At 39.9% G+C, this 17,714-nt stretch overlaps 1 protein-coding gene across 4 annotated transcripts in view; it reads right to left on the bottom strand.

Moving 5' to 3' along the window:
* dock1 (dedicator of cytokinesis 1) overlaps window positions 1–17,714 on the bottom strand; it is a 617,564-nt gene that overhangs the window by 34,047 nt on the left and 565,803 nt on the right. For all 4 annotated transcript variants that reach the window (XM_078223434.1, XM_078223435.1, XM_078223436.1 and 1 more), the window contains 2 exons: window positions 9,080–9,256; window positions 8,588–8,671 (listed from right to left, as the gene is read on the bottom strand). In XM_078223434.1, coding sequence (XP_078079560.1) covers window positions 8,588–8,671; window positions 9,080–9,256 — 261 coding nt within the window. The remainder of the gene's footprint in view (window positions 1–8,587; window positions 8,672–9,079; window positions 9,257–17,714) is intronic.

Here is a 17,714-nt window from a genome sequence, read left to right as displayed (position 1 = left end):
CACTTGTATTATCAACTGGCATAATCCTTCTGCTTCATCTTACACTCCTCTTTTGTCATTCAGGCAGTTCTGGTTTTGGTTTCCCTCCCATTGCCTCTCATGGAAATGTACCTCGATAGCACCTAAACTATTTCCTCCACTTTTAAGACTACTCTGAAAAGTGTGAAGTGATGCACTTTGGAAGGAGCAACAAGACAAGGGAATACTCAATGAATGGCTGGACACTAGGAAGCTCAGAGGAATAGGGGGATCTGAGGGTGTTTGTCCACAGATCCCTGAAGACGGTAGGACAGGTTAATAGGTAGTTAAGAAGGCATATGGGACACTTGCCTTTATCAGCTGTGGCACTGATTATAAGGGCAGGGAGGTTATGTTGGAACTGTACAAAACTTGGTTATGCCATAGCTGGAGACTGTGTATGGTTCTGGTCTACAGGAAAGATGTGATTGCACTGGAGATAGTGCAGAGGAGATTCACCAGGATGTTCTCTGGGATGGAGCAATTGAGTTATGAAGAAAGGCTGGATAGGCTCGGGTTGTTTTCTTCAGAGCAGAGAAGGCTGAAAGGGGACCTGATTGAGGTGCACAAGATTATGAGGGGTATGGACAGGGCGGATAGGAAGCAGCTGTTCCCCTTAGTTGAGGGGGCATAATTTTAAGGTGAGGGACAGGAGATTTAGAGGGAATCTGAGGAAAAATATTTTCATCCAGAGGGCAGACCATGCAAAGGTTTGTTGACCTCAGCAGAATTTTCCAGTTTTGGAGTGAACGTGGCCAGAAAATCCAGCCCATACGCCAGAATTCTACCGCCTCATCCGCCATGGAATTGGAGCAGGTGAGGGGTGGATAATGGAAATATCCATTGACCTCGGGCAGGAATTTCTGGTCTCGCTCGAGCAAGGCTGCAAAATCCCACCCATAATGTCTGACTCATAAATATGAAGTGCGTATTACAGCACCATTATTGACTGAGCTGGACGAGTCCTGAAGGACACAGCTGAAAGGTGTGGCCTGCAGCAAGTAGTGAGTGAACCGACAAGAGGAAAACCTACTTGACCCTGCCCTCTCTGACATATGTGCCCATGACAGTATTGGTAGGAGTGACAATTGCATACTGGTGAAGCTACAGTACAGGACTACTTGCAGTCCAGAACTAAGAGATCCCACAATCAATGGATCAAATCTAAGCTCTGCAGTCTTGCCATGTACAGTCATGAATGGTGGTGGGCAATTAAACAACTAACAGGAGGTGAAGGTTTCACGAATAACCCCACCTGCAATGATGGTGGAGCGAAATGTATCAGTTCAAACAATGAGGCATTTGCAATTATCTTCAGTCAGAAGTGCCAGGTGAATGATCCATCTCGGCCTCCTCCTGAAATCCCCAGCATCAGATACCAGTCTTCAACCAATTTGATTTCCTCTTCATGATATCAAGGAACAGCTGAAGGCACTGGATATTGCAAAACCAATGGGCTCTGACAACATTCCAATGGCAAGATTGAAGACCTTTGCTCCAGAACAAGCCACGTCCCTTGCCAAGTTGCTCCAGTACATCTATGCGACAATGTGGAAAATTGTCCAGGTATGTATTGACCATAAAAATGCAGGACAAATCCAACTTGGCCAATTACATCATCAGTTTATTCTTGATCATCAGCAAAGTGGATAGAAGATGTCATCAATAGTGCTATCAAGCGATACTTAGTGAGCAATAACTTGCTCCCTGATGCTCAGGTTGGGTTTTGCCTGGGCCATTCATCTCTTGGCCTCATTACAGCCTTGGTCCAAATATGAACAAAAGAACTAAACTCAAGAAGTGAGACAATATGATGCAGTATGGCACCAAGGAACCCTAGCAAAACCGAAGTCAGTGAACGTCAGGGAGAAAATTCTCCTTTGGTTGGAGTCATACCGAGTGTAAAGGAAGATGTTTGTGGTTCTTGGAGGTTTAATCATCTCAATTTCAGGGCATGTTGCAGGAGTTCCTCAGGCTAACATCCTGAGCCCAACCATCTTCAACTGCTTCATCAATGATCTTCTTTGCATCATAAGGTCAGATCACAAAGCTTAGTGCCATTTGTAACTCCTCAGATATTGAAGCGGACCACGTCCATATGCAGCAAGGCTTAGACAACTTTCAGGCCTCGGCTGAAAGGTGGCAAGTAACATTTGTAACATACTAGTGCCAGACAATGACCATCTCTAACAAGAGAGAATGTAACCATCTCCTAAGAGTTTCAATAGCATTACCAATGCTAAATTCCCCGCTATCAACATCCTGGGGGTTACCATTGACCAGAAACTGAACTGGATTAGACATATAAATACTGTGGCTACAAGAGCAGGTCAGATGCAGGGAATTTTGCAGCAGATAACTTACATCTTGATTCCCCAAAGCCTGTTCACCACAAGTCAAAAGTAAGGGGTGTGATGGAATACTCTCCACTTGTCTACTTGAGTGCATCTCTAAGTACAGTCAAGAAGCTTGACACCATCCAGGACGAAGTAGCCCTCTTGATTGGTACCCCATCCACAAACTTAAATATTTACTCCCTCCACCACTGACACACAGTGCAGCAGTGTTTACCATCTACCAGATGCATTGCAGCAAACCACCAAGGCTCCATTGACAGCGCCTTCAGAATTAGCAATCTCTTCCATCGAGAAGGACAAGTGCAACAGATGTATGGGAACATCACCACTTGTAAGTTCTCCTCCAAGCCACACATCATCCTGAATTGGAACTCTATTGTCATTCCTGCACTGTCGCTGAGTCAAAATCCTGGAACTCCCTTCCCCACAACACTGTGGGTGTACCTGTACCACATGGACTGCAGCAGTTCAAGGAGGCTCGTCAACACTTCTCAACAATTAGGGATGTGCAAAAAATGTTGGCCTATAAAAAAAAGATGGGGAGCCTCAGGGGGAATCGTCTTTGTCCATTCGTAAACATTAAGAACCCCTTCAAATCTCCGCGAAGCCTCGAGAAACCTAGTAAAACCAAAACTGAACCTTTCCCAAGTTCTCAGATCCCTAGGCTGCCCTTCATGCTAATAATCAGTGTTTCCAATAACACTACTCTTATACAGGCACTAGATTCTATGGGACATCTGCTAAAACGTAAATATAATTACACCAGTAATTGTCAGTTCAATCAGCTTTCTTCCATCATTTTAGTTGTGATTTATTTTGATAGTTGTTTGGTTAGCATTTAGAAAAAAAACTGAAGTACCCCTGTAATTGTCAACAGTGTGGCTTTATTATTTTAAGGATTGGATTTTAAGTTCTTTTTTATTCTGCTGTATCATAATCTGAAATATGTCACAATATGTGGGCAAATCTATATTTCAAATACTTGCTGGAAAATGGTTTGGTGGTGAGTGGGAGGTTGTGCCCCAGTAGCATTCTCCTGTATGACTAAGGCCATGGAATGATGCGTGGGTAGATGGCAAATAAGACGAGATACAGATTTGTGGAAGGAGCTTTGTGCAGATTTGTACAGCTGCAGGGATAAAACAAATATGTTTTTAAACACTATCTTAAAGGTCAGAAACTCTCCCACTCGCACATAAATTGACTAAACTGTGTGATGGCAGAACGCTATTCCTTATGAAGACAGCTTTTGTAACTGAAATAGGTCTGTGATTCAAATCATGGTACGTGCAAAACCACTGGATAATCTCATTAACTCCGATACAACATAAATGTTCTGTGCTTAGTACTGGATCAAGGACAATCCATACAATGAAATTTCCAGAAGCATAAAACCACTTGTTTCATATAGTTGTAGGTAACCAAATGTAGCTACTTTCTCTTGGGATAGTTTTGGCATCCAATTTTAACTGTATTCTCCAATAGTGTCTAACAAAATATTTCCGGCCATAACCATTTTACATTAAAATAGCTTCATCCGTCAGATCTTGCTTCAGCTTAGAATGTTCGGATCACCTGGGGCTTCAATTTTAACTCCCCCCACTCCTGTGGAAGTAAGGAGTGGCAGTTAAAATGCAGCTGTGGACTTGCGCACTACTCCTTCACTCCAATCTGGCCCCCTCCAACTTTAATTGGCAGGCACCAAAGCCACCTGACTGAAGCCAGCAGGCTGGGCTCTAATCTGCTATTCTAACCTGAAGCTTGAGGGGAAGAACAGTGGTGCCTTCAACGCCGTTCCAAACCTGCCAGGAACAGCAGTCAGGGCCAAAATGTTCTTCCTACTTACGGCATTTCCATGGTTTATTATCTGACAAACCAGCATGCTGCACAGCATTTAATTATCTCTATTTGTGCTTATCCCTATAATGTTAATCATATCCTTAACAAGCCATTCATCTTGCTTTTCTTGTAAATATTAATTGACACACCATTAACTAGGCGTCTTATCCATATTTCAATTATTCTGTTGGAGAAAATTGAATTTCTTCCAGTTCCAAATCTTGTTTCAGGGTTTCTAATTTATACCTGTATTTTCTGTTCACATTTAACCATTTGATTTCTGATCTCTTTATGCCAGATATTGGAAAAACACACTTATTGTAATAGAAAAGCAAAATATTGTGGATGCTAAAAATCTGAAATAAAAACAGTTGTGGAAATGAAAATGGTCTGGTTTTTTGAGATAGCAGTTGCTGGCAATAATTCCATTTTTGTCATTTTCAGCTCCTCTAGACCCATTTTTTGTTTTTTCTCTTGTCCCACTTTTACTCTCCTTCCTCTTCTACCAGCATTCCTTCAATCACTTCATGCCTATCCCCATCACGGATGTCCCCTTTTCTTCTTCCCCATCTTTCTCAGCCTCTGCACTTGTTTAAAACCTGTTTTATCTCTGACTTTTTCCAGTTCTGCTGAAGTCATTAACATTGTTTCTCCTCTCTCATAAGCTGGCTGACCTGAATTTTTCCAGCATTCGACACTTTGATTCACCTGAACAAAGCTACTTAAACAGTACAAATAACATAATTTTATTCCAGATTTAAAGCATTACTGTAATATTAACTACTAAATGAAACGCAAAGTAGAATTTATGTCATAAACACATTTAAGTGGCTTTTCATTTGCCGTGGCTGTTTTTTACTCTTTTTATTTTAACTTCAGTTTTTCCATCCAAATTTCATCTATTTTAATCCTTTTCACTAATTGGAGTTGACGTGTTTTATTACTTTAACATTTATCTCAATATTTCCTATATCCATTTTAAAGGTGGAATCAATGATGATGATCTTTAAAGATCTTGTTTGTACAAGCAGCCTAGTTTTGTCACCTCATGGATGAAATTAGTCAATCCAAGGTGTAAAAATTGGGTCAGAACCAGGAAGTGCTTCATTACAATAAATAGTTCTGTTGCTTCATAGAGAACCAAGCCAAACTTTTTCTCAACTGTAACAAATGATGGGTGTGACAATCTATTTGACAAATGATGGGTCTAGTCAATAAATGATAGTTAGGAAATTCTGGGGAGGCCAAAATCACACCTTTCACTCAATACTCTATTGGGTCAGAATTCAAAAGGTATGCTTTTTGTATCTTAGGACATGATGCTTGGTTTGACATCCTCTAGGATAGAATTAACAACTGCCACTACTCACCACCCTAATAGATGGGTATATGATGCATACTTTTCTCAGAAATAATCAAACAGATCGGCTGAAGTGCATATTTATGATTCAATTATACCTCAGGTGTTTCGACAGCCAGGGTTAGGTTGAATGGGCTGACTCACAAAAAAAGGATAAAATTACTAAGTGATTTATATCTTTATCAATGGGGAAAAAAAACTTAGGCATATTTTTCTTAACTTCAGTACTCCAAAATCCTAATGTAACAAAACATTAAAAACCCTCTAAATTATGAGACTATATTTGACTTGAACTGAAGCCAAATACATTGGATACATTAACAATGCAGGCAGACTGCTGGCTGGGCAGTTCACACAGATGGATGACATAGAGTAAACCTGTAATAGAATAGGAAATAGGACCATCTTGACTCACTTGAATGTAATTCATGAAACATCTACAAATTTTTCTAAGAAATAGTTATACATCTAAGGGTTGCTCTGATCGTGAAATCACGGCTTGCTAAATGCCAGCTTGCCTTTAAAACTAAGCAACATATCCTATTGGAACATTCTTAAATTAAATAAACACCCTTGCATACAGTTTTTGGAATTAATGGTTTTTCAGCAAGTTGTTACTTTTTAAAAATTATCTCTACCATTAACCCAATATAATTTGATATTTCTAAGGAAGCGAGACTGATAGAAAATTTAGACTCATTAAACACAGTCCAAATCATGAGGTTACAGAAAAAAGGCAGGGTTTCCAGGGACCTGGGGCAATGTCATAAAATAAACTTCCGCCTCCTCTCTTATAGATTGCAAAATGTTGAAGATTTTAGAACCTTGGGTGAAGGTAGGAAGTGGTTGGGGCTGAAATCACTGTGGTACATAAATAGCATGGACTCAGGAATTCAAAGTACAATTTCAAAACTTGCAGATGGCAGCAAGTTAGGGGTTGTAATTGAGGCTTAGCAAGACAAAATACAAACAACATCAACAAACTTGCAGAATGTGAATGTAAATGACAAATGAATTTCAATATAGATGTGTGAGGTGGTGCATTTTGTACAGATAAGGGGCCACATAGTCCTTGGAAAATAATACCTATTTAAGATAGAAACTCAAGGGATCTAGGGGTATGGATTCACAAATCTTTAAAAATAGTAATGCAGGTTAACAAAGTCATAAAGTGTGCGAACAAAGCATTGGAGTTTATTTCAAGAGAAACAGAAATTAAAAGCAAAGAAGTTATGTTGAACTGAGGTCAAAAGAAGAGCCATACTGGACTCAAAACATTAACTCTGTTTCTCTCTCCACAGACACTGCTAGATCTGCTGAGGTTTTTCATCACATTGCTTTTTTTTAATATCAGATCCCCACCATCTGTGCTATTTTGCTTTTATTTTAATGGGATGGATCAGGTGGATAGATCAAGTAACAAATGATGAAGTGCTGGAGAATGAACAAACACAGAAAATTGTTGAATCTAATTAGGAAAAGGCAGAGGGACCAGACGGGATACCTTTTAACAGGAAACATACTATTATGAGATGTTATGAAGAGAAGAGGTCAAGGAAAACATGGAAGAGGAAAGAAGAGAATATAAAATCCCTACTGTACAGAAGGAGGCTATTCAGCCCATTGAGTCTGCACCAACTCTCTGATCGAGCGTCTTACAAGACCCACCCCTGCCCCTTTCTCTTAATTTCATGCATTTACCCTTTAAAATCCCTAACCTACACACCTTGGGACACTAAGGGGCAATTTAGCATGGCTAATCCACCTAACCTGCACATCTTTGGAGGGTAGGAGGAAACTGGAGCACCTGCAGGAAACCCACGCAGACATGAGGAGAATGTGCAAACTCGACAAAGACAGTCACTCAAGGCAGGAATCAAACTTGGGTCCCTGGTGCTGTAAGGCAGCAGTGCTAACCACTGTGCCACCGTGCCACATGATGCCTTGAAAATTGAACGAAATTACTGCAAAATGAAAAGAAAACTTGGACAGGGCTGTGAGTCATGGAGAAGACTATGAGCCCAGGGACTATCTTTGGGTAGAGCATATAAAATGATAATGAAGATGACCAGGTAAAACTGCCCCAATACTTGTATTTCTTTTAGTTCAGTCCCTCAGACCCTGGAAGGATATGCAAGGGTTGAATCTTGACCTGGTTTTCTAGTCCTAGGGGAGATATTTTTCTACTGAAAATCTGTCTGTTAGATTCAGCTAATTTCTGAAAAGGTTCGTCAGGTATTGAACCAGGATCCTCCCCTTGTATTCATAATAAAAACTTGTAGAACACCTACAAATATTATGTTTATTTGTTAATAGTGATGCCAATAAAAGATAAAGAGGACATAGCATCATTCTCCACTCCCAGTAATTTAATGAATACTGTTATGCGCCCAATTATTGTACAGTTATTGGACAAGTGTGATCATTGTTAAGAACTGGAATACACAGCACAATCTGGGAGGCATGAGTGATATCGAGTCATAGCGATAATGCTAATATGTAATTACATACAATATCTACAAACAGAACTTTTCATATTGTTTGTACTTAATTGGTCAGATGGCAAGATCCCTTTTAATCATCAGAGATTATAGTCACTTCCAGTTTTAAATAACTACTTTATTTTCCAAAAATGGTTTTGAGATCTCTAGAAAAAGGTGTTTAAACTGAACTTCAGTTTATGTTATACGATAACTAATTTTCTGAATATGTATTACCAATGTTGCAGAAGGTGCCAATGAAGTACAACAGGCTACGAGTGTAAATCCAGGTTACTGTGTGCAGATTAAAAAGCATTGACAGAGAAAATATTAAGTCTTTTAGTCTCATATGGGATTATCTACTGACATTTGTGTGTCACAATCTGAAACTCATGATCATGTGACATTCGTTCTGTCAGATGAAGTGACAGACAACTTTTCACAGAAAAAATGCAGTGCTGTCTCATGGGTTGCTGGTTTATTCCTTTCAAGGCTCACAACATCTCAAGTGGTTAAAATCATGTGGAATTTACCTGCCATGCAATGAGGTCCTTGAGTTTTTCGATCTTTTCATGGTCTTCAGTGTGTTCCTGCAGATATTTTTCAGTGAAGAATGCCTGGTATATAAAAAAAAACTCATGTTGTTTAATCAAGAACAATTAGGAATCTATTTTAAGTGGTATAATCATAATAGAACTTGGAAGTGCTGCTGTCATTATTAGAAAATGTGTGTTGGGGAGAGACCAAGCTTCTAACTGTAAGCTTTAGTAAATACAAAACAAACATTTTCACCGGATGTAGAAAAATATGTGATATTAAATGATTTATTTATCCATACCCTTGCTAAAATTAACTGTGTGTGTCGAGGTAAAATCTATCGAGAAAAAGTATTAATCTATAATAGATTGGGTAATCTTAAAATTAATCTGATTATTCAATGATAATGTAATTTAAATAAGGGTTTATGACTTTGACATCTGTACTGTTAAATAGAAAAGAAGGGGGGGGGAAATCAATGAACAAACCTTTTCATAATTGGTGAACCCTCCCATTACTGCAGGATCCACAATTCCATTCAGCAGCATGGAGAGAGGGTTAATCGGCAGATTTGGGTCATTCATGTGCTGTTGAACCATATTATTGATCTTCTCATTCGTTAACTCCATTGTTTCTATCGCATTTTCCAGCGGGCTTATCTCAACCTACAAAGACAATATATATATATATGAAAAATATATACATGTAAAAATATAACCTTCAAACTAGCACTTTTCTGCTTGAAGTAATTATAATTTGAATGAGTTCCGATATATTTGTACCATGCTCAGAAAGAGAAATTAAGATATTTTGCATTTTATTTCAGCAGCAAAAAGCAATTTCATGTTTATCTCTAATTTTCTCTATTATGACCAATTAACAGCAATACATGTTCCATAATCTGAAGAAAATTGGGACTCAAAATGGTTTATAATCCTCTGAACTGAATTTTTTTGGTTAATAAGTAATGAGAATGCCATTATCTCATAGAATCCCTACACTACAGAAGGCAGCCATTTGGTTGTTCGAGCCTGCACCGACAACCATCCCACCCAGGCCCTATCCCGTAACGCCACATATTTACCCTGCTAATCCCTCTGACACCAAGGGGCAATTTTAGCATGGCCAAACCACCTAACCCACACATCTTTGGACAGTGGGAAGAAACTGGAGCACCCGGAGGAAACCCACGCAGACATGGGGAGAACGTACAAACTCAACACACTGACCCAAAGCCGGAATTGAACCTGGGTCCCTGGCGTTGTGAGGCAGCAATGCTAACCACTGTGCTTCCGTGTTCTATTATGTAAGTTCCAGAAGGTTACATTCCTCACAGTTATGTCCCTGAGAAGTCACCAGTCTGTGCCTAAAGGTACATTCAGGTAAGTTATATAAAATTAAACAAATTAAAATGATTTAGTTTGCTTTAAGCATTGTTACAGTATTACTCCTTGGATGACAAACATCCTGTCAACTATAATCTTGGATTTCAGTTGTTATGATTCAGTTCTACAATCATATGTAAACATTAAAATATACCTGAGGTAAAACTGGCTGCGTAATCTCATCATTATAGCCAACATCAATAAATATCCACAGCACAGAATAATGGCCTTGATTCTGAGGTCAGCTGTGAACAAATAACATGTCCCATTCTTTATACTGACATCTATCTTCCTACTGATTTTGCTTGGAAAGGTTATGATCAAATCCCTCTGCATATACGATTATAGATATCCAAAATCTGGTCACATGCAAACTACTTGGCTTAACAGATTGTGGAAATTTGGATCGAAGTGAGTTATGTGCATCATTCCAATATGTCTAATCTCCCTAACCTCTAAAGTACCTCTTTATTTGAATTTTGACTGGTAACTTACTCTGTAGTTGACATGACAACAATAACAGTACAGCAGGATGTCCAGAAATAAGATGAATCTAAAATTAATCCATCAAACACTCTGTCCAAACAAACCTATGCTCTCAAAATTGGCCACATTCTTGCCTCTCCAGTGGAAATATGCTCTAATTGCACTTGTTTGCTTGCATACATCTCAAAACATTGATAACAGATTCTCAGGCACAGTAGAAAACAAAGTCAATTCCTCTTTTGGAAAGTCAATTTCTTGTTCTTGTGATGGCAATATTTTTGAACATTTTTAAAAATTCATTCTCACTGGAGACCTGCATTGTGTTTGCTGTTTCGAATAATATATTTTTATTGCACATGTTTAAGTCACATTAAAATTTCACCAGCCTTACTGATTTGATTGCAGGTTTTCAAACGTGTTGCTCCTGATCTGCATGAATACATTAGTCGAAAAATGTAAATTTTACAATTCAAGGAGGAAACATATTGGTGTGAAATTGGTGTTTTTTAGGCCCCGATTGTTTACATTGATTTCTGCTTATTTATATCCATTTAAGTTTTGTGCATATCCTGATGAGATTGGGAGGAATGCGTTTTGAGATTGGCAAAAATAAGTGTGACATTGGGCAGTTTCTGTGTCTATCTTTAGGTTTGTACCCATGTAGGAAATTTCAGGTCTTGTTCTGGCATAACATGTTTATTTAAAGACAACTTTGCATTTCTGAATGCTCTGCGACACCTGCACTATTCTGTTCTCTTCTCAACTCCAGAGTAAACTACCAATCACGATTCAAATATGTTTCATTGTGAACATTGAAGATCAAATTTAAGCATTCATTCTGTGATCAAATTGTAGAAATAAATTTTACTCTGTAACATTACATAAAATATGCAGCCCTGAAACAGATCACTTGGTCTGTGTTGGTGTTTATACTCCATACACTTCGCCTATCCCATCTATTGTATCTCAGCCTTCTAATGTATACTTCTATTCCCTTTTTTCTCCTGTACCTGTCGTAATTTTAGAAAGAATCTAAACCATTTACCTCATGATGTGGAGATGCTGGCGTTGGACTGGGGTAGGCACAGTAAGAAGTCTCACAACACCAGGTTAAAGTTCAACAGGTTTATTTGGTAGCATGAGCTTTCGGAGCACTGCTCCTTCATCAGGTGGGCAGCGCTCCGAAAGCTCGTGCTACCAAACAAACCTGTTGGACTTTAACCTCGTATTGTGAAACTTCTTGCTGTACCTATTTACCTCAACAGCTTCCTGTGGTAGCAAGTTCCACATTTAACCAAACTGAGTAAAGAAATTTCTCCTGATTTCTCTATTGAATTGGTTAGCAACCATCATGTATTTATCATCCCTAGTTTTGGATTCTTCCACAACTAAAAACAGTCTCTCCACATCTATTTAAACCCATTCAAAGTTTTAAAGATCTCCATCAGTTCTAAGTCTTTTTCTAAAGATAAAATATTTTAGAATTGAAAGTAGGGAGTCTACAGTTTGTAGTCCAAATATCTAATCAGATGGTAAGAAATTTAGTTTTTTTTTGGATGGACAAATCCAAACATTCCACTTGATATTCAAGTAAATTATTACATGGCATAGGTGGATTTCTTTAAATGATAATGAACTTGTTTTTAGAACAAAGTCACTTAATCTGACTGACAAAAATATCACTGAAATATAGCAATGACACGCTGATAATGTCAGCCTATCAGCATGGGAGAGACAATGGCCTAGTGGTATTATAGCTAGACTATTAATCCAGAAACTCAGCTAATGTTCTGGGGTCCTAGGATCGAATCCACGGCAATAAAAACATATCTGGAATTAAGAATCTACTGATGAACCATTGTCGGAAAAACCCATCTGGTTCACTAATGTCCTTCAGGGAAGGAAATCTGCCATCCTCACCTGGCCTACATATAACTGCAGAGCCACAGCAATGTGGTTGACTCTCAACTGTTCTCTGAAATACCACTCACTTAGTTCAAGGGCAACTATGGATGGGCAATAAATGCTGGCCAGCCAGTGATGCCCATGTCCCATAAACGATTAAAAAATATTGGGCTGTAACTCTGCAATATAGAATTCAGCACCTTAGATCACAACTATCATTCCAAATTTGTTGGACAGTAGTTCCAGTAATAGGTTTCCTATAACTCGTTACATATCGTCTGGACCCTATTTTGCTTCTTTACTTGTCCCTTTTTTTATTTGTCACAAATAGGCTTGTATTAACACTGCAATGAAGTTACTGTGCAAATCCCTTAGTCGTCACACTCTGGCCCATGTTTGGGTACACTGAGGGAGAATTTAGCATGGCCTTTGCACTTAACCAGCACTTCTTTCGGACTGTGGGAGGAACTCTAGCACCCGGAGAACGTGCAGACTCTTCAGAGTGACCCAAGCCAGGAATCAAACCTGGGTCCCTGGCGCTGTGAGGCAGCAGTGTTAATCACTGTGCCACCGTTGCCTTACATCATCACGCCTTTTTGCATTTAGTCACTCCTGGCCTCTCCCCTATTACAGATCTTCCCTTTGTTCTCACAAGCCCTCTGATGCTTGTTCTGCACTTGCTAAAAGTGGAAAATCTCTTTAACATCTTGCAGGTTAATGACATTTATCCACTTGAAGGTTAATCCTGTTTCTCTCCTCACAGATGCTATCAGTATGCTGACTATTCCACGCATTTGCTAATTTTACTTTGGATTTCCAGCATTTGCAGTATTTTGCTTAGGTATAGGTTTTATTTTCAATCGCCAAGTATGCTCTGCCATTGCTTCTTCTTTATTTGAAAAATATTCTGCAACTTTTGCAAAGCAAACTTCAAAAGACAATCTATTCCAATCCTTACTGTGAAGTTAGTGTCCCTTTAAGAAAGGTTTTTCTTTAAATCATGGTCACGGTCTTAGGTGATGCCATTAGTGGAAGGAGAAAGAGGAAAAAACTGTGAGCTCAGGTGACAAGGGTTGTTATTAGTTTTGTTTTGTCTCTCTGTTTGTATTTTGAAAGTTTTACCAGTTAGCTGAAAGCATTGCTTATTTCCATTCTGCAATAAATAATCTACGTATTAGTGGCTGCAGTAAGGAGTCTATGTTTTTGGTGTTTTGGGGAGCTGATGATTACAAGCTGCTCTGAATTTTCAAGGTCATTTGAAATCAGCACTCAACCCAGGGAACTGGATTCCAGTATTATGTGAATTTTAGCCTGTGCAGTGATAAATCTGTTTAAAGGGTTTTGATTATTGGATTTTGATTGGAAAACATTAGAGATAATCATTAAGAGTTATACATTATAGTGCTTGCTTTGTTTCTTGTTTATAATTGATAATTCTTGCTACTTTTCTTACTATACAAAGAACAAAGAAAATTACAGCACAGGAACAGGCCCTTCAGCCCTCCACGCTTGCACCGACTATGCTGCCCGACTTAACTGAAACCCCCTACCTTTCCGGGGACCATATCCCTCTATTCCCATCCTATTCATGTACTTGTCAAGGCGCCCCTTAAAAGTCACTACTGTATCCGCTTCCACTACCTCCCCTGGCAACAAGTTCCAGGCACCCACTACTCTCTGTGTAAAAAATCTGCCTCGTACATCCTTTAGAATCATAGAAACCCTACAGTGCAGAAAGAGGCCATTTGGCCCATCGAGTCTGCACCGACCACAATCCCACCCAGGCCCTACCCCCATATCCCTACATATTTAACCGCTAATCCCTCTAACCTACGCATCTCAGGACTCTAAGGGGCAACTTTTAGCATAGCCAATCAACCTAACCCGCACATCTTTGGACTGTGGGAGGAAACTGGAGCACCCGGAGGAAACCCACGTAGACACGAGGAGAATGTGCAAACTCCACACAGTGACCCAAGCCGGGAATCGAACCCAGGTCCCTGGAGCTGTGAAGCAGCAATGCTAACCACTGTGCTACCGTGCCGCCCTCCACTGTGCTACCGTGCCGCCCTTTAAACCTTGCCCCTCGCACCTTAAATCTATGCCCCCTAGTAAGTGACTCTTCCACCCTGGGAAAAAGCTTCTGACTATCCACTCTGTCCATGCCTCTCATAAGTTTGTAGACTTCTATCAGGTCTCCCCTCAACCTCCATCGCTCCAGTGAGAACAAACCAAGTTTCTCCAACCTCTCCTCATAGCTAATGCCCTCCATACCAGGCAACATACTGGTAAATCTTTTCTGTACCCTCTCCAAAGCCTCCACATCCTCCTGGTAGTGTGGCGACCAGAATTGAACACTATATTTCAAGTGCGGCCTAACTAAGGTTCTATAAAGCTGCAACATGACTTGCCAATTTTTAAACTCAACGCCCTGGCCGATGAAAGCAAGCATGCCGTATGCCTTCTTGACTACCTTCTCCACCTGCATTGCCACTTTCAGTGACCTGTGTACTTGTTCACCCAGATCCCTTTGCCTATCAATACTCTTAAGGGTTCTGCCATTTACTGTATATTTCCTACCTGTATTAGACCTTCCAAAATGCATTACCTCACAATTGTCTGGATTAAACTCCATCTGCCATCTCTCCGCCCAAGTCTCCAACTGATCTATATCCTGCTGTATCCTCTGATGGTCCTCATCGCTATCCGCAAATCCACCAACCTTTGTGTCGTCCGCAAACTTACTAATCAATCCAGTTATATTTTCCTCCAAATCATTTATATATATTACAAACAGCAAAGGTCCCAGCTCTGATCCCAGAGGAACACCACTTGTCACAGCCTTCCATTCAGAAATGCACCCTTCCACTGCTACCCTCTGTCCTCTTTGACCGAGCCAGTTTTGTATCCACCTTGCTAGCTCACCTCTGATCCCATGCGACTTCACCTTCTGCACCAGTCTGCCATGAGGGACCTTGTCAAAGGCCTTACTGAAGTCCATGTAGACAACATCCACTGCCCTACCCTCATCAATCACCTTTGTCACTTCCTCGAAAAACTTGATCAAGTTCGTGAGACACGACCTCCCCTTCACAAAACCATGTTGCCTCGCACTAATATGTCCACTTATTTCCAATTGGGAATAAATCCTGTCTCGGAGAATCCTCTCCAATAATTTCCCTCCGATTGATGTAACTGATGTATACATCAGTAACTGATGTATACATTTTAACTATATCGAACTGTGTTTGATAAAAGCACCCTGGTGGATCACTTGAATTATACCTGAAGTGGAACATCTCATGTTCATCCTAGCCAAATTCAAAATGCAAAACTTATGGTTCAAGCAGGCTTCATAAAACATTTTAGAGTTTCTAACCTGAACCATAGCACTACCCCTGAAATTCTACTCATAGTTCTCATTGCAAAAGGTTGATTCCCATTCAATCCAAACCAAGTGCCAAAAGAAGAAAGTAGGCATATACATTAAAATTGTCTGTCTTTGACATATTTTACTGCCTTCTTATGACAAAAAAATCTGTTTGCTTTTCCTAATGCTGCGTTTAACCATGAAGGACAGGTTATATAAATTATGGATCAAATCACATCAAAAAGTAAATATTAATAGATGCAATTAGATTTATTTAGCATCTCCCTCATCAGGGTTAACAAAAATCAAATAAAATTTTCTGCAAAGCTGTGTACTAAGTCGTTCCTTGTATATTCAGTTTTTGACAGGAAGTCTGATGATGATGATAGAAAAATCATTTGTCATGTTCTATGAAAACCTGAAGAGGAAACTTGAAGTAATTGAAGGGAGACAGCACAACTCACTGAAACATGAAAGTGATATGGATGGTTGCTACCATGATCAATTTCGGATAGTAAGCTAGTAAAATAATCTGTTTGAATCCTTTTAGAATGATGGTCACAAGTTGATACGCTTGGACAAACAAAGCCATAACAAATACTTTTCTCTTCCCACAAAAAATGATGGGAATTTACCCCACTTCAGTGAATAATAGTTTTCTTAATAAATGCCAGATGATAGATTGCCATTTATCTGGCATAACCATATTCTACATTTTTGATAAGGCACTTCCCGAGTAAATATTCAGTTCTACATTATCAGATCATAAATACTGCTCTCATTTTATCAGATAGTGGATACTGGTCAATCAATTAATTCATTTTATTGTCCATACAGAAATTCATTTTGGGTACACTGCTTGTTTGTTAAAAAAGTTACATGTGAATGAATAATAACAATAAAAGAAAGATTACCCAATCACAAAGATCTAACTTCAGTTTAGAATTATATTCTTCTTCTTTGGCAGTCCCTTAGGATCGAGGATGATTTGCATCCACTCCAGGGATGTAGCTTCTATGGTAGCTGCAGGGTCCAATCCTGGAGCTGCAGAATCTGCCTCAGGTTTGGCAGGTGGTGTTTGATGAGGTGGGTGGGTGGGATGCTCTGGATTCTGTGATCTCTTTCCCCTGTTTACACTTGGCTTCTGCATGCTCTACCTGATGACGCTCAAGGTGATTGGTGCACTTGCGGATCTTCTTCTTCAGTTTGTGTATTCCAAAGCAAGTGATTCCCATGTGTTGATGGGGATGTTACATTTATTTAGAGAGGCTTTCAGAGTGTCCTTGTAGCATTTCCTCTGCCCTCCGAGTGATCGTTTGCCATTGCGGAGCTCGCTGTAGAGCACTTGTTTCATATGTCTTGTATAGGGCATGTGGACAATGTGGCCTGCTCGTCGCAGCTGGTCGAGCATGACCAGTGCCTCGATACTGGGGATATTGGCCTGGGAGAGGATGCTCACATTAGTTTGCCTATCCTGTCAATGGATTTGCCGGATTTTGCAAAGGCAAAATTGATTACATCTCTCCAGGGATTTGAGGTGTCTGCTGTACATTGTCCATGTTTCTGGTGCATCAGGAGGGCAGGGATCACAGCTGCTCTGTACACCATGAGCCTGATGCTTGCTTTGAGGTTTTGGTATTTCTCAGGTGACCAAAGCACTGGCACATTGAAATCAATATTGGATTTCATCTTCGGAGTCTGCCTGTGCTGAGAGGAAGCTTCTGAGGTAGGGGAAATGATACTTTTTTAAAGATAGTAACAATGAAGGCATTTTGGAGATCTCCTGGCATGCTCTCTTCCATTCGGACAAGGGTGATGAGGTTATGGATTCTAGTCTAGAGTGCCTCTCTGCCGCATTTTAAAGTTTAGCAGGGTTTCCACCTGCGCCGGAGGGCTTGTTGTTTCATCTTGTTGTTCCATCTGCATTGGATGGCTTTTTCGACATCATAGCGAGCTGGGGTTGGTGAGATGGTGGTG

The sequence above is a fragment of the Mustelus asterias genome, chromosome 11, assembly GCF_964213995.1.
Source record: "Mustelus asterias chromosome 11, sMusAst1.hap1.1, whole genome shotgun sequence".
Lineage (NCBI taxonomy): Eukaryota > Metazoa > Chordata > Chondrichthyes > Carcharhiniformes > Triakidae > Mustelus > Mustelus asterias.
Note: the sequence above shows the minus strand (reverse complement) of the source record. Positions and strands in the feature narration are given on the sequence as shown.